Source organism: Varanus komodoensis, unplaced genomic scaffold, assembly GCF_004798865.1.
Source record: "Varanus komodoensis strain SLA01 unplaced genomic scaffold, ASM479886v1 scaffold19, whole genome shotgun sequence".
NCBI classification, from domain to species: Eukaryota; Metazoa; Chordata; class Lepidosauria; order Squamata; family Varanidae; genus Varanus; species Varanus komodoensis.
The window spans coordinates 17,261,461-17,287,109 of NW_025335550.1; the positions used below are offsets into that span (position 1 = coordinate 17,261,461).

At 42.9% G+C, this 25,649-nt stretch overlaps 1 protein-coding gene across 1 annotated transcript in view; it reads left to right on the forward strand.

The window, feature by feature from the left end:
• The window catches only part of LOC123022294 (methylthioadenosine phosphorylase), a 46,214-nt gene that overhangs the window by 11,626 nt on the left and 8,939 nt on the right, over nt 1-25,649 (forward strand). The window contains exons 2-6 of the mRNA XM_044427928.1: nt 3,228-3,314; nt 4,080-4,138; nt 5,136-5,303; nt 18,161-18,263; nt 19,102-19,341. Coding sequence (XP_044283863.1) covers nt 3,228-3,314; nt 4,080-4,138; nt 5,136-5,303; nt 18,161-18,263; nt 19,102-19,341 — 657 coding nt within the window. The remainder of the gene's footprint in view (nt 1-3,227; nt 3,315-4,079; nt 4,139-5,135; nt 5,304-18,160; nt 18,264-19,101; nt 19,342-25,649) is intronic.

The window sequence follows — 25,649 nt, forward strand, 5'->3', positions numbered from 1 at the left end:
CATAAGTGGCCAGCCTCCCTCTTCAGGGATTAGGCGCCTATACAGATTTCTGATTGCAGAGCCTGCACATGTACACCCTGTTCTGTCAGGTGTGCAGAGGCAGGGACACAGCTAGCAGTCAGGACCCCCTTCCTGCGCCATTCATGCAGCTCCCCTGTGATTACATAGGAGAGAAGAGGGCCATTATGTTGCAGCACATGGGCTTCAAGCGAAGTAATACATGCAGAAATGAACACTGGCCCAGCTGCTTCCATTGCATGCAAATCCCCAAACAGGTTCTAAGAGGTAGCTTCCATATGGCCTAAAAGTGCCTGATCCTGCCTAATCTTGAAAGCTAAGCAGGATCAGGCCTGGTTGAAATCTGGAGGGGTGATTTAAAATATTGTGAACTCCCTAGAGAGCTTTGACTACAGGTGGTAGCAAAATGCCATGATGTGGTGGTGGTGGTGGTGGTAGTGATATTTAAAGTATAAGGTATATTTATGTCTTAGAGCTTCAGAAATGTTCTGGAGTGGTGGTAAATCGGGGCCATATGCAGTTTGTGGGTGGGTGTTGTCCGTGGCAGGGCAATCATGGGTTACCCTTTAATGACCCATATCTTTTAGGACAGGCAGGCAACCCAGTACCTTGCAACATTCATGAGTCCTGACATTGGCCATGCTTGGTGGGACTTATGGATGCTGCAGTCCAAAACATCTGGAAGACACCATCTTACCTATCTGTTAGAGAACAGTAGTAGTAATTCATGAAAGTACTGCATGTGGTGCCAGTTCAAAGGTGGTCCATAAACATACTCCCTGGAGGAACAGCTGGTCAACTCTTAAGTTCTGTGTGAGTATTGTTGGGCTAAACAGCTAAAGGCATTGACCAGCTTCCTTTTCCATTAAGTGCTTTGGAGACTCTTACCCAACTGCCTTGGGAGTAAGGCAGCTGGTGGCAAGGGATGTGGCCTTTCCATTCTTATGGTGGTGCCCAGATTATGGAATGTTTTCCTTAAATCCAGCAGCTTGGCTCCTTCCTCATTCTCTCTTAGATGCCAGGCACAGACCATCCTGTATCATAAATATGTATTAACAATATCTGAGAGATGATTTGCCTTGCCATTTTGCAGCTTTGCAAATATTTTCATCCAGATTTTAACCCCTGCTGTTGTTTTTGTCTCCTGTTTCTACGGTCTCTTGGGGTGTTTCCATTTTTGTGTCTGGATTGTACTAGTTTTATTGTAAGGAGGCCATCTGAGGTTGCAGTACCAAGTAAATCATGAAGCGCATGTAATGCTGAGTCAAGCTATTGGAATATCTAGCTCAGTGTTACGTTATGGAAGGAAGGGACACCCTGGAGATCAGCTGAGACTTGCTATCTGTTAATTGGCTTGGAAGTGAAGTTCGGGGCCGGAAGCTTCCTTTGTGCTTCCTGCTTGAGGATTGCCTGCCCTCTCTTGCCTCATGCACTCATATCATTTCAGGAGAAATGGGATTCTAGGTAGGCGGGCTGCTGGTTTGCTTCTGCAACAGCTTGCTGATTTTATATTTTCTGCTTGGATATGGAAGTTAAAAATAGACACCTTTCCCATCAAGGGTGTTTTAAAATTCTGCCAAACTGGTTTTCTAGTGGCTTTGTGGGATTCTCTTGTTAACAGGGCTGATGATCTTGTCAAAGCCCTGGAAGACACCTGGAAGGAGGAAGTAAACTGGGGCCAAAGTACATCTGGGGAACCACACCTTGTCCACCCCTCTCCTTCATATTGGATGTTTTTTGTTTTCAGCCTGAGGGCTCACGTTCCTCTTGCCTTGGTGTTAGTCACACGAAAGCCAGTTGAGAGTCAGCATGATGCAGAGGTTAAGAGTGCAGGTCTGGGGCTCAGGCAGTCCATGAAGGCAGCTGGGTGACTGGCCAGTCACAGACTCTCAGCCCAGCCTACCTCACAGGGTTGTTGTTGGGGTAAGACTGAGAGCAGGAAGAAGAGAATGATGTAAGCCACTTTGAGCAGTGGGATATAATTCTAATAAATATGAAGAGAACTTTATAACATTGGGTGTTTTACATACATTTTTAAAAGATCCAATTCCACGTTGGAATTGGAGTCCATATGCTCACCCTTTTATACCACAGTGCCATTAGGACTTTTTAAAAAGAAGAAGCAAGGGGACTGGAGCTGTGGAACCCAATCCTGACATGTGGAATCTGTGCTTAGACCACTGATGTGGTCCCATGAGTCTATACAGTATTATTCTCCATATTCTTGATCTTTTAATGCACTTAAGCAAGATAGTACCTCATGCACCTGGGGTCTCAAGCTAGCCTTCAGGGGTTCTCCCATCTACCAGTGGCTATTTTGTTCATGTTCCACCTCAACCCTATTCTGAAAGTTTGAAATGCTTAGTTGCTGGCAGTAAAAACCTGAAGCTCAGAAGTGCTCGTATATTGGCTTGGGTCCTGGTTAGCTGAAGGAGCGCTTGCGTCCATATATGCCCGCCCGCCCCCTGAGATCAGCAGGAGAGGCCCTTCTCCGGGAACCCTCCGTGAAGGATATTAGGAGGGTAGGTACTCGGAGGAGGGCTTTCTCTGCGGTGGCGCCCAGTCTATGGAATGTGCTCCCCAGAGAGGTCCGCCTGGCGCCATTGTTATTTGTTTTTCAGCGCCAGGCGAAGACCTTTTTATTTAAGCGTCATTTTAACTGTTAATAGTATTTATTTATTTTATTTTTTGGTCAGGGCAACTTATTTTATATTGTTAACTTGTTTTATATTGTTAATTTATTGTATTTTAATTGATTTATTTGTAAGCCACCCCGAGGCTTCGGCGAATGGGGCGGCATAGAAATTTTCTAAATAAATAAATAACTGCGCCCCAGAAGGCAGTTTTTCAAAATGAAATTTTCCCCTAAGCCTTTCAGCCATGTTCAACCCTTTCTGCACAAAGGCAATGGGGTAAATCATTGGCTTTGCTACTTCAGTTTGATAGGAATGGCTTGGTGGTCCTGTATTTTTTATATGCAATTTTTAACAAGGATGAGGTCTCATAATTATAAACTTCTCGGATAAAAGAGAAAAACATCTTGATTGAAAAGAAGTAACACAAATGGATTTCTGGGTTTCCACAGTCTTGCTCAGGCTGGATTTGTTGAGAACAACAATCTAATGGTGGTGTTGTGTTTGCTGTAAATTTAGGAATCATTTATGAGTTTTGAATCTCTCCTAATCTCATATGTTCTCTTTTTCTTGAAGATTGGAATTATTGCAGGGACTGGCCTGGATGATCCAGACATACTAGAATGTCGAACAGAAAAATACATTGATACGCCTTATGGAAAGGTGTGTATTCACTTGCTTGTCATTCTTTGGATGCATTTAGTGTGCTAGAGAGGTGCTCGCGAACAAGGAACAACATTCTCAAGAACTGCCCATCCAGCAGGTTTTCAGGTGTGTGTTTCTCAAAAGTTGTACAACAACTTTTGGTGGTGTTTCACGAGCCATTTGCTGAAAGCATGGGTGGAGTGGGGTGAGTGTTCTGCTACGGCATAGCCCCCGTGATTGTGCACACTGTGCAGTGCTTGTTTCCCAGTGTAATTGTGATCTCCTGGTGGTGACTCAAATTGCATGATAGCTGTCAATGGATATGAATTTAGGCTTTGTTATTTGTGAACTGGCACCTGGGAAGGCACGCATAATGTCCTTTGAGATAGTGTGTGTTTTATGAATTAGATTCATTCAAGGGTATCCAGTCCTGATAGACCAAGGCAGTCCCCTCCTGTTACACATAATTCATGGGGACTTGGCAGGATTGGCTCTAGTTCCCTTTCTGCTGCCAGATGATGGTTTGGCCTCCAAGGCAGAGGAATGCTTTGCACTTTGAATGAACCCATCCCCATAAGACATTAAGAATGAGTTGGTAAGATGCCGAGGCTGTGGCCATGTAGGTTCGTCTTTAGACAGACCTGGTGGGACTTACTCATGCATCAAACTGTTCTGCACAGTTAAATCATATCTAAAAACTTAAGAAGGTTATTTTTCTCATTTATGGTCTTGCATAAACATTTTTTAATTTTTTGGTGTTTTGTTGTTGCTTTTTAACTCCAGCCATCAGATGCTCTGATTTTGGGAAAGATAAAAAATGTTGACTGTGTGCTTCTAGCCAGGTATGTGAAGTCATCAAACTGTATATGAATTGGCCTTGTATTAGAAATGATGGTGTCTAAGATGCCTTTGTTATAAATGTATGAAATCAGACCTGCTAAAACATGCAGGGTTGCATGAGGTATGTCAGAAGCTACTCAGTTAGTAGGGTTGTATACTTGATTGGCTTGATAGAGACTCTTAATTTAGTCTTCTCAATTCTCTTTTGAACTACCAAGTTCTAGAAGTTGTGTTGGGTGTTGCTACTTTCAGCTTTACTTCACAAAGCCAATATGCCAATAAAAGGAACCAGTAATGGTTAGTTGTTGAACCAACAGCCAACCAACAGACTTCCTCAAGCGCTTGGTTTAGATGAATTCAGAGACTAAAACACTCCCCTCAGGACTTCAGGCTATTAAACAAGAACCTCTTGGCCTGCATCTGGCACTTAGCATAGAGAAATAGCCACAGATTATATGCAGTAAGATGGGCCCCCATAACTTCTGCCACCTGAGAAATCAAGGTGAGTAAGGGACAACATTTGGAGGCTCTTCATTGAAGAAGGGTGCAGCGTTATGTTCACTAGATGGCTGTGGGATAAGTTGGATGTGGAACATCCTCCCTCTGCCTTCTCACTCAGCCTGGTTCTTTCCATCCCAGTTGTGACTTCAAGGTCACAAGGCCAACCTCAAAGCCAGTAGTTCAGGGAAAGGTTCTGTGGGTGAGGGAAAGGAGGAGCAACACCCCACTGTCCCATGTGGAATTCAGGCAGTGTCTGACTCCTCCCCACTGTAATAGCTTTTTGTTACACTTCATACTGGCTTTACTAGAACCGGGTATGGCTTCCCAGACCCAGCCTGACCCTGATATTCCACTGCACTTGCATCTGCTTGGAAAGGATGAACTGGTGTACCCATTCCTAACTGCAACACAAACACATCTACCTGCATAGCTTGCCCTTGGGTTAGTCTCTGTCTTGTACTTCGGCTTCACAAGTTCCTCCACCCTTTCTTTCCATAGGCATGGGAGACATCACACTATGGTACCAACAAATATAAATTACCGTGCTAATATGTGGGCACTGAAGGAAGAGGGTTGTACTCATCTAATCGTGACTACTGCCTGTGGTTCATTAAGAGAAGAGATTCAGCCTGGAGATATTGTCATAATTGACCAATTCATAGACAGGTAAGAGAGAAAACAGAGTGTTCATTGGAACTTGGCCTGACAGTCACTGAATTAGATCTGCAACTGGTGGGACAACTTAATTCTCAAACTGTTCTTATGCAAGTATCATTCTGCTTTTAAATATATCTTACTTGAAAGTTCACACTATAAATCTGCTTTAAGTGCTATTTAAGTGGTCAATATATATGCTTGCCAGTGGTGAGCATGTAGTTTTAAAAAAATCTGCTGAGATTCCCACAATCTCCTGCTAAACGTAAAAAAGGTAGGGCATCTCCCAGCACTGATTTTTGGAAAATCTTAGGAAACATCAAGACTTTCTAAGAGTTTCCAAAGTAAGTTGGAGATCAGCAGGATCCTTGTCCTTCTTCCAAGCCTGAAAAAGGACATAAAATCTCTCTGAGTTTGAACTGACTGCATTTCATCCACAGCTGTTCATAGAATAAATTTATCTACAATAATAAAAAGGAAGTATATCCATTCATCAGCATGGAAAGAAACTTAGACACCTGAAATTTGGAGCCTTACTTAAAGAAGTGTGTATTTCTGGATAATTTTGTTTTTAAAATCAGTTAAAGGGGATTTGACTGGGTGACCAGGAGGATGGCCAGAAGGTGAAATGAGCTCCAGGGAGAGCGTATTTGTTTTCAGGAAAAATATCCGCCCTACGACCCTTTATTTATTTTTATTCAGTTTTTTTTGGGAGGCTGTGACTTCCCACTGTATTTGTGCTAAAATTGCAAGTATAGCTACATATTTTGAAGCAAAGGAAAAGGCTGTGACTTTAAGAAGAAAAGCTGGCATGGAATCCATCATGGCAGTGGATGCTGGTGAGTTGGAAATTACAACTGAAAAATTAAAGCAACATTCACAAATCAACTAGGCTCCCTTAAAGCAATCCTGATAGATCTGTGGAATGAGTTGCTGTTCCTTTTAAAGAACAATATCGATGCATTGATTTCTAAAATAGAAGGCACCATAGAAACTGCTTCATGTGCTGTGAATTTAAGTCTTTTACAAGAAAAACAACTGGAAAAAACTACAAAGGAAGAACTGAGGAACTAAAGCCATGGTGACAGAAGTTGAGAAAAAATAAGATGGGTTAGGATCTGCTTATGCGTGATTAAAGAGGGGACCAAACAGGATAGTTTACCTGAATTTATTGTTACTCGATTTAAGATGTTTAATATGTTAAGATAAGAGAGCCAGTGTGGTGTAGTGGCTAAGAGTGCTAGACTGGGACTCAGGAGATCTGGATTCTAGTCCCCACTGGGCCATGGAGCTAACTGGGTGACTTTGGACCAGTCACAGGATTGTTATTGTGAGGACAAGATTGAGAGGAGGAGGAGACTTGTGTAAGCTGTCTTGAGTTCCTTGAAATCAAAACGGTGAGATATGGATGGATGTTAATACCAACATTGGAACAATTAATGGATGATCTGAGAGTCAAGATAGACCAAATCAAAAGAAAGCACCCCTCCAACAGAAATAATACTGCATTATTGTCAATTTAAGAAAAAGGAGGTGTGGCACTCTCTTAGAGACCTAGGCGAAATCATTTATGAAAATCAAAAAGTCTTGGTGTTACAGATCTCCTCTATGAAGCCTTGCATAAACGAAAAGAGCTGAAACTGATAATCATACTCATGCTGCAAGAAGCTGACACATGGCACAGATGCGTTTTTCTGTTTCACATGTTTGTAGCTAAGTGATCATCTATTTGGGGAAGACCTTAACTCGAGAGCCCGCACTTTTAGAGGAGCTGTGGATTGAGCACTCAGCAGGTGAGGTATCTTGGTGAGAACAGACAGAAGAAGTGACTGAAAATGGCACACAGTCTTCTTCAGATCAGTGGGAGATGTTGATGAAAGAAAGTAGGACTAAAAACTGTAAAACTCCGCAAACCAAACCCAAAACTCAAGCACAAACAGGTCATAACCTTCGTTTTAATGTTTCTAGAAAGCGAAGAAAATAGGTAAAAAAATAGAAGCCACCTCACTGCATTTATATGATCATTGAACTGAGTAGCTATGTAACTAAAGATTTAAATGCCAATCTTATTTCACACACATCTTCTACAGGAGGTGGCTAAATCTGCTTTTGGTCTGTGTTGGAGGCCTTAAATTAAGGGCAGTTGGAATGGGGATGGTTTCCTAATTTATAGATCTAAACTGTAAAACTTGATGGGTTTAACAATTTATGTCCCCCACCTTAATTCTTCCCTTTAATAATTTTACTTTTTAAATAAGTATGTTTTTTCTTAGTCTCTCAGAGAAAAAGTATATAATTTTGCCCACAGTGAAGACAATTTTTATATTAGTGGTGGTTTCTTTTGTGTTTTTGAAATGTATTTTATTCTTCTACATAAACCTACTGTGATACTCTTTAGAAGGGAATTTTTTTTTCTTTTTAGTTTTCTTTTAGTTGCTTTTCTTTTAGTGTTACTAAGTTTTCTTGATAGAGATGATAGGCATAGGATACACTGGTCTACAAGGAGAAAGCCTCAGAAATGGAAGTAGCTGAATTTTACCAGAATTGGGTCACTGATAAAGGGAAATTAAGTCCTGAATATTAATTGGCTCCAGTTTCCAAGATAAAGCTTCAGGTCAAAATTGCATCAAAATAATACAAATTTACAAGGGGGATGTGCAGTTATGCTCTATAACTTTTCTGCAAAATGTGATACAGCAATGAGAATGGTGCCACACTAGTCATTAAGTTTAGTGCACTCTGTGAAATCAGATGTGGTGCAGGAGGAGCATACAGTGGGATAAAGTTTGGGTCCTCTGACATCTACGGCCACAGATCAGCTGCATCCTGCTCATCGTCTTTATCATCATCTGAGTGTAGAGAATAGGATTCTGGTGAATCTGGAATTGGCAAGTCCTCACCATGGGGTACAGGACACAGTGCGAATGGAATGTTTGGATATTTCACAGTCCATGTCTTTTTTCTTGAGATCCCTTTTGCAACTGGGGGAACCATGAAAAAATAGCAGTCGCTACTATGATTGGTGGGTTCCCTCCACACCAATGGGACTGCGAAAGGCATGGACCTTTTCTTCTTGTTTAGCCAATGACGCAGATAAGTTGCACATGTAATAGAACAATAATGAGGGGCCCAACTCTTGTCCTGATCCCCTATTTTGCATTCAAGATACAGGTGGTATTCCCTTTTTTACCACTACCATCATACTGGACTTTTGAGATGCAAATATAACCTCGCCACAAATGTAGCAGAAGTTACCTGCATGGTTTACCCTGTTTTGAGGCATCTTAGCTTCTGAGGGAAAATAGCATGCAACTGTTCCTTGGAAATGTTAGGCAATGACACTTTCACAAGTCACCAGATTTAACTGTATGATGCATAGATCTGACCAAGACAAATGTACCTTGCAATAAAAGGACAATAAATTACAGTTAGGTAATAATCTTTAGTCTCAAAGCGAAGATAAATGAATACACTTTCATGTGGTACCATTTTCATTGTTCTGCCATATTTTATCGAGAAGTTACAAGGCATCATGATCATCAGACATCTCCCTCCCTTGTAGGCAAATATACGCGCCTGTGTATAAATCTTGATTGTGAAAAATCTTGAAAATTTTAGCCAACCAGCACCTTTATCACCTGTTTTCTAATTCATCTAATCAAAATATGTAATCATTAGGACATTTCATCTCGGAGGTCGATCATTTCCCTAAATTTGTAGACCAGTGATACCAAGGCAATAACAGCTTGTTTTATAGTACAAGCAACTCAGGCCACATTCTGTTTAGGAAGATGAGGCCAGGGGTTAAATTTAAAAGGCAATCTGAGTTAAAGGGGACTTAGTATTTTTACATTATATGGTAGGTTAGGTTACATCAGGGTCATTGAATAAAGCTGTAACACTTCATGTTATGGGAAAAAGAATAAAACAGTCTATTATTACTCAATGTTTACAAGCAGTGTGTCCCCAGATTACCTTTTTTTGTAAAAAAATAAAAATGAAAATGAAAAAATAAAAATTCACAAGCCAGATCTAAACATTCCTTTACTGAAACAGATGATTTGGGGAAAAAATATGGCCCCTGCTTCTGCCAATGGCTGGGGCACTTGTATAGTTTTAGCTAGCATTTTGGACTTTACGCCTGGTTGAATCTTAAAGGACAAAGAGGGTTGGTTTATATTTTTAAGGGTTTTAAAATGGTAAAACATTAGCAGCAGTCTATGTTCACAATCAAGGACAAAAACAGTTTGTAAGTATGGTGTTGAGAAAGATGGAAAATTACAAATAATTTATCAGAAGAGAGAACTTAAATTGGAACATTACAGTGCTGTCAGGTAGGGATTTGATTGATCCAAAGTGGAAGAAGAAATGTAAGGATGCAAAATAATTTTTTAAAGGATGCCAACAGCAGACTCTGTCATATGTGTTGTAAGGGGGAGAGTTACCAATGTCTGGCATGAATGTAATCCAAACATTTATAATTAAACATTTCAATCACCAAGATTCCAGAAGTTAACTCAAATAGATTTTATTTTAATTTCAATATCTTTATTAGAGGCTGTCAGATCTACACACATCAGTGTGATTAAAATAACAGGTCATGCCTCAGTTGTAGTCAAATTTGTATTTGAATTTATGATTCCTCTCCGATTATTCCAGTGTGGTCCTTTAGTACATTATTAACTGCTAATGAAATTACCTGAGTAAGAATCAATGAGGCACTGGAATATTATTTTAATGAGAATCAGACTGTTTAATGATAATCAAATTGCCTCCTTTTTGAAACAATGTAACCATCTGTAAGAGATAATTCTATTCAGGAGAGGGCATGGTGAAAAAAACAAACCTTGGAAAGGTATAAACTGTTAAAGATGACAACAGCTCATCTTTTCTCTAAGTATGCACAGACTGGATCTAGGAATTTATACAAACAAAGGAAGCTAAGAGGATAGAGTTGGAGACTTTAGAGTAATCAAACTACAGCTACACTTCTGTATTTAAAAAAGAAGTTCTGTGAAGTTCAGGGAAAATGTTGGGATTATGGCAAAGAAATCAGAAAAGAGAAAGCAGAGGAATTTTGAGTATTCAGACATCCACTGGTGAGCTAACCTACAACAAACAAGAAATCTGCAAGGAGTTTACAGATTTTTATAAGTTGTTATATGAAACCTCTCCTACATCTCTGGTAAATATTTAAAAAATTCTAGATTCAATTAATATGCTTTTGGTAAGGGAGGAAGACAACAGTGTGGATGGGTACTCCAAGTTAACGTAATCAAATATCTAAAGGAGGAAAATTCACCTGGCCCAAATTCAATCCTAACTTATAAAAAGCATATATAGTCTGGTATCCCACGTAACTGCAGCATTTCATGATGTTCTTGGAGGCTCTCCTCCTCCATCAATATATTGACAGTTGCATACAATGATAGCTCCAAAACCATACAAGGACCTTGTTATGATTAAGTATTATGGACCAATTTATTAAGTGTAAATTATAAAATGTTTGCAGTAAGGTCCATAAATCATATGAAAACTTTTATACTGAAATATATTGCAAGAGTAAGAAAGGCAGGATATAAATGCAATTGAAGAAGAATAATTCACTTTGATCAGTCACAGATCCTGTTAGAAGATTACTAAATGTAATTGGTCATAGTAAAGAAAAGAAGTCGCCATTGAACTTTCGTGCATTGGATTTATTCAAAGCCTTCAGTTGTACAATCAAAATTCGTAATTTTGTGTAAATTTGGATTTGGGCCCTAACTCTATTCAAGTACTTGGCCAAATTCCTTTTTAAACAGAGGGAAAACTAATAAATAAATAATCGATCAATCAAGATTCCACTTTGATAGATCATCCAAAGGGGCACAAACAAGGATGTCGATTGTCACCATTGCTCTTTGCATTAATATTAGAATCCCTTGATTTGTATCCAGCCTTTTTCTTTTTGTTAACTACTCAGAGCAGCTTACATCTTTCTTCTGCTCTCAATCTTACCCCCCACAACTGCAAGCTTGTGAGGTAAGTGGGGCTGAGAATCTGACTGGCCCCATGGCTGAGTGGGGACTAGAGCCCAGAGCGCCTGTGTCCCAAGGCTGCACTCGACCGCGACACCACACTGTCTCGGTATGTAACAAACTGGGCTAATAATGGGGTGAGGATGAGCTCACAACTTTATACTCTTGACTTTTATTTGGATGACATGGTTGTTTCTACACGACAACTGATAGCAGATACAAATAAACTTGCAATAATTTTGGCTGATTTCGCACTAGTTGATTTACGTGTCCGTTATTCAAAAGCTGAAGCCATGTTTTAATGTTGCGCCAAAAATTACAATGTCAACTTTCTGACTTTTTGAGGTTCCCTGTGGTCCACACTAAACTTCAATATTTAGGGATTTTAGTAACAAAGAATTTAAATATATCATGCAATGTCCATTATGGTAAAAACACTTGAATAAATGGCAGGAAAAATAAGAATTCTTTTAGTTTGGCTACAAAACATTCCAAGAATTAAGGTGGCCTGGCTTCTCTCTTCATGCTCAAGAAAGCAGATGGGAATACCAGACTGGCAAATGTACCACAATGTCTGCCAACTTCATTAGATAATTCCCTTGCTAATAGGAGGTGAATGAAAGCATTCAGTTTCATTGGCAAACATGATAGAGGAGGGTATATATCTATTTTTCAGGGGATGGGGGCGGGACAACCCTAGCCACCTAATAGATTTACTTTGACCCCTTGATACAGCTGCCTACAACGGGCAGAAAGAGCCTCCCCAGGGACATCTTCATTATTCTCATTGGAAAGTTCCTTAATTTTTGTCATAAGGCAAGAACTTATAATTTGCTTGAAAGGAAACACAGAGGACTAGCCTCTTTACCAATTTTTCTCTGAGGGCCCCAATGAAAAGCATTTGTAAGCCTGTCAGAGAACCTTTGGGTTATGGGGTGGCATAGAAATGGAATAAATAAAAAGACCTTTAAAAGAAAAGTTGGGGGAAATCTCTATAAGCCTTGCCATAGATCACTTTCAACATGCATTGGAGAAAAATCACTGAGCATTGTTCACAGCTGGTACCTGACTCTGAGCACCTCCTTATGACTCAGCCTCCCCACAGTGTTGGAGGGGGTGCCTGGAGTCAGGTACATGCGGACAAATAGAGTGGGCCTGTACAGAATTTCAGCCTTTTCGGGGAGCGGAGTTAGCAGAGATTGCTGTATTCATGAACCAGCATATTCCAACCTCATTTGGTATTAGTCTGTTTTTGGGAGAAGCAAACAGTCAGAAAAACAATTAACTCATTTACCTGTTGTCACTAGGTTCTCAACTGCAAGATATTGGAAGGGATTTGGTTTTCAGGGATTAGATTATTAGTACAATAAAGTACGACAAATAGCTTTAATGGAAAATAAAATGTGACGAGCTGAAGGTGGCAAGGGGTCAAAGTAAACATGATTCATTTTTATGACTTGGTACAATTTTATTATTTGTAGAATAGGATGGATAGTCAACATAATATCCTTTATAGAATGAAACACTGGGTACTAGAAAGAATTCTGGAAAATGGAATTATTATAATCTTCGTGTAAGTAAATAATAAAGGCTGAAAGTACAATGTTTACAATCTTATGCCCATTCCTTACCTATTATTTGTATGTAATTTATATTGTTTTATAGGATGTTATTTATTTGTGTTTGTGAGCCACCCCGAGACTTCGGCGAATGGGGCAACATAGAAGTTCCATAGAGAGAGAGAGAGAGAGAGAGAGTTTTTACATTTGTATGCTGCCACACTATCTCTAGGCGGCTTAAAATAAGTAATCAACATTACAATTATTAAAATAATAAAACAATAAATCCAATAATATATAAAACAACTGCAATTTAACAATGTTAACTTAAAATTGTATCAAGTGAGGGGGACAGCCATATACAACAGCATATTAAAAGTAATTTAAAATCAGTTATTAGAATACCTGGAAAAGAGAAATGTTTTTACCTGGCCCCAAAAAGGAAACAATGTTGGTGCCAAGCAAATTTTGCAGGGGAACCTGTTCCATACATGGGGGCAGACACTGCAAAGGTCCTCCTCCTATTTGTCTTCCCTCTCACCTCTTGAGGGATTTATTTATTTGAGATATTTATATGCCGTCCTATTGCAAAAGCCCAGGTCGGCTTACATAAATATAATACAAATATCAGTATAAATAAATTATGACAGAATATCAACATAAAAATCAACATAAACAAATCGACCCACTCTGGCTGCAGTTAAAAATATAATTTAAAAAAAATACAATATTAAAACTTATTAAAATATTGATGAAATAAAAAGGTCTTAACCTAAGATGACTCTTAGAAGGACCTCCTGCCCAGATCTTAATGGGTGGGTAGGTATATACATACGGGAGAAGGCAGTAATTTAGGTAGCAAGGTCCTAAGCTATCTAGGGCTTTATATGTTAAATCAGGCCTGGTCTTCAACTGGCAAACAGTGTAATTTATATAGAGTAAGTATTATGTGGGCTCACAAACTGGCACCTGTTACTAAGCATGCAGCGTAGGTTTGGACCAGTTGAATTTGCCAGACCATCTTCAATGTAAAGCACCTTACAGTAATCTACTCTGGCCAGGCTCTGTCTGCCCAGGTAGGGCAACGTTAATATATTACTGCAGCTGAAGGAAGGTGGCCCTGGCCTCCACCTGGGCCTTCAGAGATGGTCCTGGATCCAGGAGCACCTCCAAGCTGTGGGTGCTTTTTATTTCAATTTAAAGGAAGCCACAGCCTTGAGTTTACAAGAGCTGAGCAGGGCTTCAAGGATAGGTCATTTTGGAGGGTGTTCATTCATAGGGTCCCCATAAGTTGAAGATGACTGCACATAACAACAACAATTAATTGATGTAACACTTGTGGAATATTTATGTGGTGTAATTTACTTATTTTTGTTCTTTTTATTGTTTGGCATAATAAAAGCATTTTAATTGATTAATGTACATTTGTTCATCTGCTTCAGCCTTCAGCCACTTCTGAAATCAGCACACAGCTTTCCTGGCCATACAGTTGGAAGCCAGGGAAGATTAGCCAGACCCTGGGACAGAGCTTCAATCTGAGCAAAGCCAGCTTTGTTCACTAGTAAGGAATCTGAGAGAGATTAGATCAGTGATTCCCAAAGTGGGTGGTACCACCCTTTTGGGAGCAGTGGAAAGATCTGCGGGGCAGGGAATGATTGATCATTATAAATTTGCAGTAGAGCAACAGACCTAATACAAAGAAAATGGGATGAGGGCACTAGGCTTGTCATCCAAGAGGAAAGGGGGTGGCAGCCCGAAAAAGTTTCCGGACAACTGGATTAGATTATGGCCAAACATTTTTTTAAAAAATAATGAACATTTTTAGATTTTTCCTGATGACTTTAGAAACCCTTAAGAAACCTCTTTCTCACCCACACATCGCTTCCTTTTGTTGAGCCTAATACATGCAGTGCAAAGGAAGGAAATTTTTTTTTTAAGGCAGCTGAGGTTGGAATGGCATCTGAGTCACAGCGGAGGTTGCATGTTCTTATGAATGGATGATTAAGCTTGTTGCCAGTATTGTTTTTTTTTTTTTTTCTTGCACAAAACATATGTTGCAGCTAGGAAGATGTGCTAGAAATTGAGGGAGAAAAAAGGAGTGAAATCTGGCTTGCTAGGAGAGCAACAAGCTAGAGAATCCCACTTCAAGTATAATGCTGGTTCTCTAGTTTGTTGAGCTGCTTCCATCAGTAGGAGCAGTAGAAATGGAGCGCCATGCCTGAGCATGGATGTACATTCACACGTCAGAATTTTCCGCAGTTCTGACCTAACACGTCTAGTGAACTGGCCTGTGTTCTCTTGACCTGGCTTGTCTAGAAGCTGCATTGCAGATCAGCATCTCTCAGCCCCTTATGCCAAGGGCTAATACCACAAGATTTCTCTTCCCTCTTAGACTCATATTCCCACCCACATCTATCTTCTTGCCTGCCATGGAGGACCAACAGGAAGGGGAAGTGAAAACCTGTGTGGCTTTACAGTTCAAGCAGGTTCCATCAATGTTGCACACCCAGTGTTAGTACACCCAAGCAGCAGCTACCCACACCAAGGATTCCTGGTGTGCTACCACTGCACATGCTGGCCAGGGTCGCTCATGTTCTACTTAAGAGCTTCCCACAGGAACCAAATGCTGGTCTAAATAGAAGCTTGGTTGATCCCTGCATGCTTGTCCTTACATGCTAAAGCTGACCTTAAAAAGCAAAAGTGTGGCTGGTAAGCCTCAGAAATGCCATCAGAAACTGTATTCCATGGCAAACAATCTTATTCCGTTCATAACACTACTTATCACATGCATTTCTGGCAACAGATTGTACGCCTCCATACTTGTGAGCCACCCCGAGGCTTCTGCGATGGGTGCAGCATAGAAATGTTATACATAAATAAATAATACTCCATGCTGTATGTTTCTCAGAGCTCCATCCGTAATCCATTAAAATCCACATCAGTGATCCTAAACATTGTGGACTCATTTGCCGCAAGGAGTCCATCCTTAACAGCACTCCTCTGGCAACTCTGACTCGTATTCCTGCTTCTGCTCTTGCTTTCTAAGCCAAAGAAAGCTCTGGGGCACTATTCTCTGCTTGTGTTTGGACGGGAAACAAGGCCTACAGTTTCTCAGACTGTATGGGGAACGCTGGCAAGTGTGGGACCATTTTCTGCATAAACATGCATAGAATTACACCCTGAGAAGCTGATCTTGAGTGCCGAAGAAAGTGGGCAGGGGTCACCCATTGGGTTACTTAAAATCTATTTTACCTCTCTCAATATATTGGATATAAGGCTTTAGAAACACAACAGCTGGATTTTGCTTAAGGGATGGCATCCTTTGTATATTTTCTGGCTGAAACCGATTGAAAATTGCCCTACCCCCCTTTTTTTCACACTCTGCAACATCCTACTGATTTCAGCCTTTGCTGTGTGCTAATAGTATTGTCTTGTGCTTTCCATGTTTTAAGGCTTCTTTTCCAGATTTGCCACTGTCTGTGTCATTTGTTCCAAGTAGATGGGCTGACAGTATGGTCTAAGAATCTGTGTATTATATGTATAAATATTTATTCCTAAAACTTATTACAACTACAGTAATGTAGGTGGCTATGTGTACAGCCATTTGTATTGTGAATTGTATTTGTGAGGAAGAAGCTGAGAAATGTTTATTTGCATTTTCTTAACTTGACAGGATATGGATTTATTTCCTTTCTGCTTTCCTTCTGTGCTTATTTTGGGACTATAAAGCATCCCGTGGTGTCACTATGTGCCATTATAATGTTAGGAAGTATGGATGATCCCAGGTTAACCTTGCTGAGCGCCTCAGCAAGAAAGGGATCTTGGGGTGGTGGTGAACAGATCGATGATAATGTTGGCCTGGTATTCAAAGTTTGCTGCAAAGGCAAACTCCATGCTAGGCATAATTGGTAAAGTAATAGAAAACAGAACTGCCAGAGTCATCCTCCCTTATACAAATCTTTGGTATTTGGAATATTGTGTTCAGTTCTGGTCACCTTACCTGAAAAAGGACATTATTGAGTTGGGAAAAGTACAGAGACGGGCAACAAAAATGATCAGGAGGCTGGAGCAGCTTCCCTGTGAGGAACAGCTACAACAACTGGGACTGTTAAACTTAGAAAAGGCAAGTAAGGGGAGACGTGATAGAGGTGTTTAAAATAATGCATCGTGTAGAGCAAGTAGAGGGGACAAGTAGAGACATTTTTCTTCCTCTCCCATATTACTCAAACCCAGGGTTGTCCCATGAAGCTAACTGGTGGGAAGTTTAGGACAGATTAAAGGAAGTACTTCTTCACACAGCTCAGAGTTAAACAATGGAATTAGCTGCTACAGGAAGTGGTGATGGCTGCCAATCTGGCATTACAAAGGGATGGGACAGATTCATGGAGGAAGAGCTATCAGTAGCCACCAGCCTTGCTGGCTGTGTGCTGCCTCCTTTTCCAGAGGTGCCATGCCTGAGGAGCTGGACAGGAGGAGATCTTACACCCATCCTTCTTGAGGGGAGCAGGTCTGCCACTGTGTGTATGGGGTGCTGGACTAAGTGGACCTTTGGTCTGATCCAGTGTGGCTTTTCTTCCGATCTTACATTCTGTTGTGCGATTTGGGATGTTTTCAAATTCAGACTGGTAATTTTTCTCCCAAATTTCATCCTCCTGGCTTTTACAATTTTCTTTCTGTAACACAGAACATTTGAGAGGGAAGAAAACTCACCCCAAATGTATATAAGAATGCTTCCAAAGGCAGGGAACAAGGTTAACCTCAGGTCATTTTGGTCTCTTGATAACCAAGGACTAAAAAGTCATTTTAGTCTCTTTTAGCTTTGAGTTGGAGCTAAAACCTGTAGGAAACAGGATTAAAATCCACTGAAGGATAGTCTTTTTATGGTGATTTAAGTTAGTAGGCCAAACTGAAAGGTCAATAGGCTAAATAGTGTTATGCAGATTGTATTATTGTGCAAGACTCCAGAAAAGATTTGTTGAACTACCTGTACCAGCTGAAACCTGGAATCCATTCTTATAATGATTCAAACCTCCTGGTGGGTGGTGTGGGGAGAGGACATTCAGCCAGATAAAAGCCTTTCATATGCAGCATTTGGCTTGCCTGAGACAGTTTTGTCTGGGGTCATTTAATCACCCCCTGTGCAAGCAGTGCTAGCTTTCAACTTGACACAGGATGAAAACTTGTCCAGGACAGGGTCATTTTAGTTGCTTTTGCTTGAGTTAGTCACTCAGTTACTTGTCTGCCAATCCCTAAGATGTATTCTCTAATTAGTTTGTCATCTTCTTCACAGAACAACCAAGAGGCATCTGACTTTTTACGATGGAAACCATCCCTGCCTTCCAGGAGTGTGCCATGTTTCTATGGCAGAACCTTTCTGTGCCAAAACTCGAAAGGTTAGTGGTCCTTACTGGAGGTATGCCTCTGGCTAGGAGCCAGCAGTGGACAGGTTCATACCAGCATCTGTTCGCAAGTAAAACATGGCTATACCAGTCCACATCTACAGCTGTTCCCTGTGTGTGATTTACAGGGGTCACATCAGAAGCATGACATACAGGGAGCACTTGACCACAAGAAGCACAATGGTAACTCCAGGTGTGATGAGCCCCTTCAGAAGTAGGAGAAAGAAATCACATTCTCAAAAGATGTTTGTGTCTCACACGTGCATAGGAGCTGATAGCAGTTGCCTGTTGCGTGTGCCTAGAGGTTTAATGACAAACTTTTACAAATTCTGGGTTGACGTGTTGGCTTAGTAGTATGCCTTTGCTGCTGCGTGGGGTGCAAAGCAGGCAGCTCACGATAATCGTATTGATGCTATTTTATGTGGAAGTGTAATGTTCTTTAGCAGACTCAGCAGTAAAAATGCCTTACTTTGTATCCTAAGATGCACAGCCTAGCATAATACTTTCTGAACTATGGCTAAGGTGATGATTTAAAAATCCTTGGGGAGTTTGTAAGAATCTATGAAATAGCAAACACTAAAAGTATAAATAGCGTCCTATCTCCATTTTGTTTTTAAATTCTCTTTCTCTGTGTTAACCCTAAAACTTTGTTCTGTCATTGTGTTCCAATCCCCTTCTTCCAGTTCCAAATAGAGATCTTTAAACTGATGGCAGTCTACCTATATGGTGAATATGACACTCGATCATGAATGAAGTGGCCTGAATGACCTCCAGAATTACTAGCTGATGTGTCACTAATCTCTCTCTCTTTCTCTGTCTCTGTCTCTCTCAGGTTCTGATAGATGTTGCAAAGAAGCTTGGGATCAAGTGTCACTCAAAGGGAACCATGATCACAGTGGAAGGGCCACGTTTTAGTTCTCGGGCAGAGAGTCTAATGTTTCGCAATTGGGGGGGTGATGTGATCAATATGACAACAGTCCCTGAAGTGGTTCTTGCGAAGGAAGCTGGCATCTGTTATGCAAGTATTGCTATGGCAACAGACTATGACTGCTGGAAAGAACATGAAGAAGCGGTGAGCAAAAAGCTTCTGTTTCCCTTTGGGTTCTGTTACTGTTTGGCATTTGGACCAGTCTAAATCTATTGTGTCCACTGGGTCTTGAACTCCAGAGTTACAGCAGTTGAAACAGCGGTGGAGATACCAGAGCACAGACTCGTTTAGTTTCATTGGATGAGTATCCATTGGTACAGCTTGAGGATGTGGACAAGGTGCTTGGGCAGGTTCACGTAACCTTTTCTGCACGGGATCCTTGCCCCTGCTGGCTGATGAAAGCCAGCAAGGAAGGAATAAACACCTGGGCCAGAGGGATCATCAGTGCCTCTTTGTGAGAGGGAGTGGTCCTGCATTGTCTTAAAGAGGTGGTGTTGAGACTGCTTCTCAAGAAACTCTCCCTCAGCCCAGAAAAATTGAACAACTACAGGCCAGTAACCAATATTCCTTTCCTGGGCAAGGTTCTAGAGAGGGTGGATTCCAGTCAACTCCAGGCATTCTTGGATGAAAATTATTGTCTGGATCCATTTCAATTGGCATTAAGGTTTTGACATGGAAACAGCCTTGGTTACCTTGGATGACCGCTGAGTGGGATCATCTGGGGTTTGGAATGCATTGCCATCAGTATGCTGATGACATGCAGCCCTAGTCCTGTTTTTCATCATCTGCAGGTGAGGCTGTGGATGTGCTAAACTGGTGCCTGGCTACAAAAATGGACTGGATCAGGGCTAACAAACTGAAACTCAGTCCAGACAGGGCTGTGATGCTGTTGGGGGGTGATTCCTTTGACCGCATGGGGGTGTTCAGCCTTTTCTAGGTGGGGGTCACACTTCCCCTGCATGAGCAGGTTTGTAGCTTAGAGGGGGTCCTTGAGCCATCTTTGAGGCTCAGGTTGCATTGGTGGCTTGGAGTGCCTTCTACCAGCTTCAGCTGGTGGCCCAGCTGTGCCTGTACCTGGACAGGGATAGTCTGGCTTCAGTGATCCATGCTCTGGTAATCTCTAAATTAGATTACTGCAATGTACTGTATGTGGGGCTGCCTTTGAAGTTAGTTTAAAAGCTGTGGCTGGTGCAGAATACAGATTAATAACTGGCATGCAAAGGTCTGAACATATAAGATGAGTTCTGGATTGCCTGCATTGGCTGCCTGTATGCTCCCAATCCCAATTTGAGGTGCTGGTCTTAACGTATGAAGCCCTACACAATTTGGGATTGCAATACCTGTCAGAACGCCTCTCCCAACCCTAATCTAGTTTGACACTATGCTCAGTGTCTGGAGCCTTCCTCAAAGTGCTAACTGCTTGAATTTCTATCAAATTTGGAATCTTTTTTTTTATTGGCTGGAGAAATGGGACTTGGTTTAGATCTAAAAATGTTTTTTTAAGATTCCATAAATGGATCTGAATATGATTACAGGATGTTAAAAGATCTGTAGCAAGGGGCTGACTCAATAGTTCCGATGTTTGTGATGATTGATGTTTTTAGTACTGTTTTAAAAATTTAATAAAAGTAACTGGGAAAAAAAGTGCTAACTGCTTGAGAGGCTCAGAGAGTGGCAACTAGGGGGAGGGCATTTTCTGTGGTGCCCACCCATTTTTGGACAACCTCCCTGCTACAAACCACCTGGCACCAAATTTGACATCTTTTTGGCACCAGGTTAAGACAGCCCTCTTTACAGAGGCCTTTAAAGACCTCTCTGGTCATTCAGGGGCCTGACAATTATCCAGGCACCTTCCTTTTACTCTTGGCTGGGTCTTTTTTATTATTATTTTTAAATGTCTTCCTATTTTAAATTAATTTTTTTTTCTTTTTCTTGCTCTTTTGGATTTTATTGTTTGTTCGTTTGTTTGTTTGGAAGGCTTCTATGCCACCCCATTCACCGAAGCCTCGGGGCAGCTCACAATAATAAATAAATAAGAGCAGTATAAAACAATATAATATGAGTCAACCTGGCCCGAAAAATAAAATAAATAAATAATATTAACAATTAAAATAGCATTTGAATAAAAAGGTCTTTGCCTGGCACAGAAAAACAAATGACGGCACCAGGCGGACCTCTCTGGGGAGCGCATTCCATAGATTGGGCGCCACCGCAGAGAAAGCCCTCCTCCGAGTACTCACCCTCCTAATTTCCTTCACGGAGGGTTCCCGGAGAAAGGCCTCTCCCGCAGATCTCAGGGCGGCGGGCGGGGATATATACGTAAGCGTTCCTTCAGGAATACGTAAGCGTTCCTTCAGGAATACGTAAGCGTTCCTTCAGGTAACCAGGACCCAAGCCGTTAAGGGCTTTATAGGTCATAACCAACACCTTGAATTGGGCCCGGACTTCAATGGGGAGCCAGTGAAGCTGACGGAGAACTGGAGTCATGTGAACATAACGCCCAGTCCCCGTCAGCAGCCTGGCAGCTCTATTTTGAACCAATTGAAGTAGCCAGACCACCTTCAAGGGCAGCCCCACGCAGAGCACGTTACAGAAGTCTAGTCGGGAAGTCACCAACGCGTGTGTCACCGTTGCCAGGCAGTTGTCCTCCAGGTAGGGACGCAGCTGATGGATCAGCCGAAGCTGAAAGAAAGCGCTCCTCGCCACTGCTGTCAGCTTTCCAGTGAAAGCTCTGGGTCGAGGAGCACTCCCAAGCTGCGGACCTTGTCCCTAAGAGGGAGTGCAACCCCATTCAGGACTAGGTTCAGGTCCCCTTCCCTGAAGCCCAATCCTCCAACCAACAGGACCTCCGTCTTGTCTGGATTGAGCTTCAGTTTATTGGCCCTCATCCAGCCCTTTACCTCGGCCAGGCACCGGTTCAGCACAGCCACTGCCTCACCTGGATTGGTAGAGAACGAGAGGTAGAGCTGGGTATCATCAGCGTACTGATGATTCCGCAGCCCACACCTCCTGATGACCTCTCCCAGCGGTTTCATGTAGATATTGAACAGTAAAGGGGACAAAATGGAACCCTGCGGTACCCCATGGCAAAGCTGCCATGGTGCAGAGCCATAGTCCCCCAGCATCACCTTCTGGAATCGGCCATTGGGATAGGAGCGGAAGCACTGCAAAGCAGTGCCTCTGACCCCCAATCCCGCTAGCCTATCCAGAAGGATACCATGGTCGATGGTATTGAAAGCCGCTGAGAGGTCCAGGAGAACCAACAGGGACGCACTCCCCCTGTCTCTCTCCCTGCACAGGGTGACAAAGGCAGATTCAGTACCCTACCCTGGTCTGAAGCCGGACTGAAATGGGTCCAGATAATCAGTTTCCTCCAAGAGTTTTAATATTTATGTTATGTTAGGTATTTGTATTTTATTTGTGTAAGCCATAAACAGAGCGAGTCAGAAGGGGCCTCCCGGGCCATCTAGTCTGACCTTTGGCACCAGCCGGCTCCGCTCACGACATGCCCACCATGTGCATGTCCAGCCTATCCTTGAACACCCGCACCGATGGGGCCTCAACGACCTCCCGGGGAAGCCCATTCCACACCCTCAGGGTCCTGTCAGGAAGTGCTTCCTGGCATCCAAATGGAACCTTGGCTCCCTGAGCTTTGCTCCGTTGGAGCGCCTCCTGCCTTCCTTTGCAGGGGAGAACAGGTCTCTACCCATCTCCGCGTGACATCCCCTCACATACCTGTATGTCGCCAACAGATCCCCTCTGAGTCTCCTCCAGGCTGAAGAGACCCAGTTCCCTCAGTCTCGCCTCATACCCCATCCCCTGCAAACTGGCCACCAACCTTGTGGCCCTACGCTGCACTGACTCTAACCTGGCTATATCCTTCCTGTAATGAGGGGCCCAAAACCGAGCACAATACTCCAGTTGCGGGCACACCAGAGTTGTATAGAGTGGTAGTAATACCTCTCTTGATCTAGATGCCATACTTCTGGCTATGCAACCAAGGGTGGCATTCGCCTCTTGACCACCGCATCACGCTGCTGACTCATGTTAAGCTTGCAGTCAACCAGTACCCCGAGGTCCCTTTCACAAGTGCTGCTCTCCAGCCATTTATCCCCTAATCTGTACTTATGACACCTATTCCTATGCCCCAAGTGCAAGACCTTGCACTTATCCGCATTGAATGCCATCCTGTTGTCTCCTGCCCACTTCCATAGTCTGTCCAGATCCTTTTGGATCTAGAGTGCCTGCTCCTCAGTTGTGGCCACTGCTCCAGTTTTAGTGTCTACGAATTTGATCAGCAGACTGTTCACCCCTTCTTCCATGTCATTAATGAAAAGATTAAACAGGATTGGCCCCAGGACAGAGCCCTGGGGGACCCCGCTTGTCACTGGCCGCCATCCCGATGATCCCCACTAATGGTTACCTTCTGCTTTCGGTCAGTCAGCCATGCCCTAATCCACCAGACAGTGCTTTGGTATATCCCAAAACTCCTCAGTTTCCCCACCAGGATATCATGGGGCACTTTGTCAGAGGCCTTGCTGAAATCCAGGTATACCACATCCACTGCATCCCCTCCATCCAGCCATCTCGAAACCTTGTCATAGAATTCCACAAGGTTTGTCTGGCAGGACCTGTTTTTGCGGAAGCCGTGTTGTGTGGCTGTCAGCCTTCCTTCCCTATCTAGCATCACTAGATCTCTCTCTATTATGAGCCTTTCCATTGTTTTTCCTACAATAGACATAAGGCTAACAGGTCTGTAATTCCCCATGTCCCTTCTACTACCCTTTTTGAAAATTGGGACTACTGATGCCACCCTCCAGTCCTCTGGAACTTCACCCGTTCTCCATGAGGCCTCAAAAATGGAGGCCAGCGGGTGTGAGAGAACCCCTGCCAACTCTCTAAGTACTCTCGGGTGTAATCCGTCAGGGCCTGGCGCCTTTGTAATGTCCAATGCCCTGAGGAGCCCCTTGACTTCAAGGGGGGTGAATCTAATCTGTGCCCCTAAGTCCCCAGCCTCATCTAATCTCCTATGCGGATATCCCCCGTCCTGCTCTGGGGGGAACACAAAGGCAAAATAGTCATTTAGCATCTGTGCCTGTTCCCTCATATCAGTCACTGGATCTCCTTCCTCCTTATTTAGTGGTCCCACCACTTGTCTCCCCTTCCTCTTCCTATTTACATGCTGAAAGAAGCCCTTTTTGTTGCTCTTGATATTCTTGGCAAGTCTCAGCTCGTAATCAGCCTTAACCTTGCAAAGAATCCTTCTGCAACGGGCCTCCTCCTCCCGGTATACCCTTTTGTCTGTTTGCCCCAGTACCCATTTCCTACGGAGGTTCCTCTTTCATCTAATCCCTCTAACCACCTCCTTTCACATCCATGGCGGCACTCTCCTCCGCCTCCCCACCTTACTGACTAGAGGTATTGTCAAGGCTTGCGCCTCCAAAACCTCCCTTTTGAGTGCCATCCACCCCTCCTCAACTCGCTTACCTTCCAGTAACCTATCCCAGGAGACTTTCCCCAGTCTGGCCTTCAGTTGGCCAAAGTTGGCCCTCTTGAAGTCCCAGCTTCTAGTGCTCGACCTGCTGCACGTCCCCAGTCCCCTGATCTCAAAGCAAAAGATGGAGTGATCACTCGCAACCAGAGTTCCCCTAATCTGTACTTCATCTATCAGCTCCTCCCTATTGGTCAAGACCAAGTCAAGGATGTTTCCCCCCTCTTCGCCTCTTGGACCCTCTGTGTGAAAAACCCTCCCTCTATAGCTTCTAGGAAGCAACGTGACCTGGCTGTCACCGCTGAGTGAGTCTCCCAAGAAATATCCGGGAGATTGAAATCTCCCATAATTACTGTGTCTCTCCCCCGAGATATCCTTAGAATCTGGCCTGTCAGGACATCTTCCAGGGTCTCAAGTTGACCTGGAGGGCGATAACATACCCCCACTGTCAGGTCTCTTTCCCTGTCAAAACCCCTAAGTTTCACCCAGACTGCCTCTACCGAATCCCCATCTGTGCTGCATTCTGTCTCACTGCATCCTGTCCCTTCCCTGACGTATAAAGCCATGCTCCCACCTCTCTTTCCCTTCCTGTCCTTTCTAAAAAGGTGATACCCTTCTATGTTCACATTCCAGACTTGCCTTTCATCCCACCAAGTTTCTGTGATTCCCACCAGATCATGCCCTCCTATTCCCAGGAGAGCTTCAAGCTCTTCCTGCTTGTTACCCATGCTCCTAGCATTGGTGAACATGCACCTCAACTCCTTCCCACTGCTTCCCTTCCTTGGAGTTCCCAGCCTCCTCCTTCCTCCCATCCTCCCTGATACCTGGTCCCTCTCTGTAGGAGTCCTGTCAGTCCCTGCAATATCTCTAAAACCCTGCTCCCAGAGCCCTGATCCTCCCCCCACACTTGTCCAGTGCAGACACGTTACTGGGGGGCCTGAACCCCCCCCCCCCCGGCCCC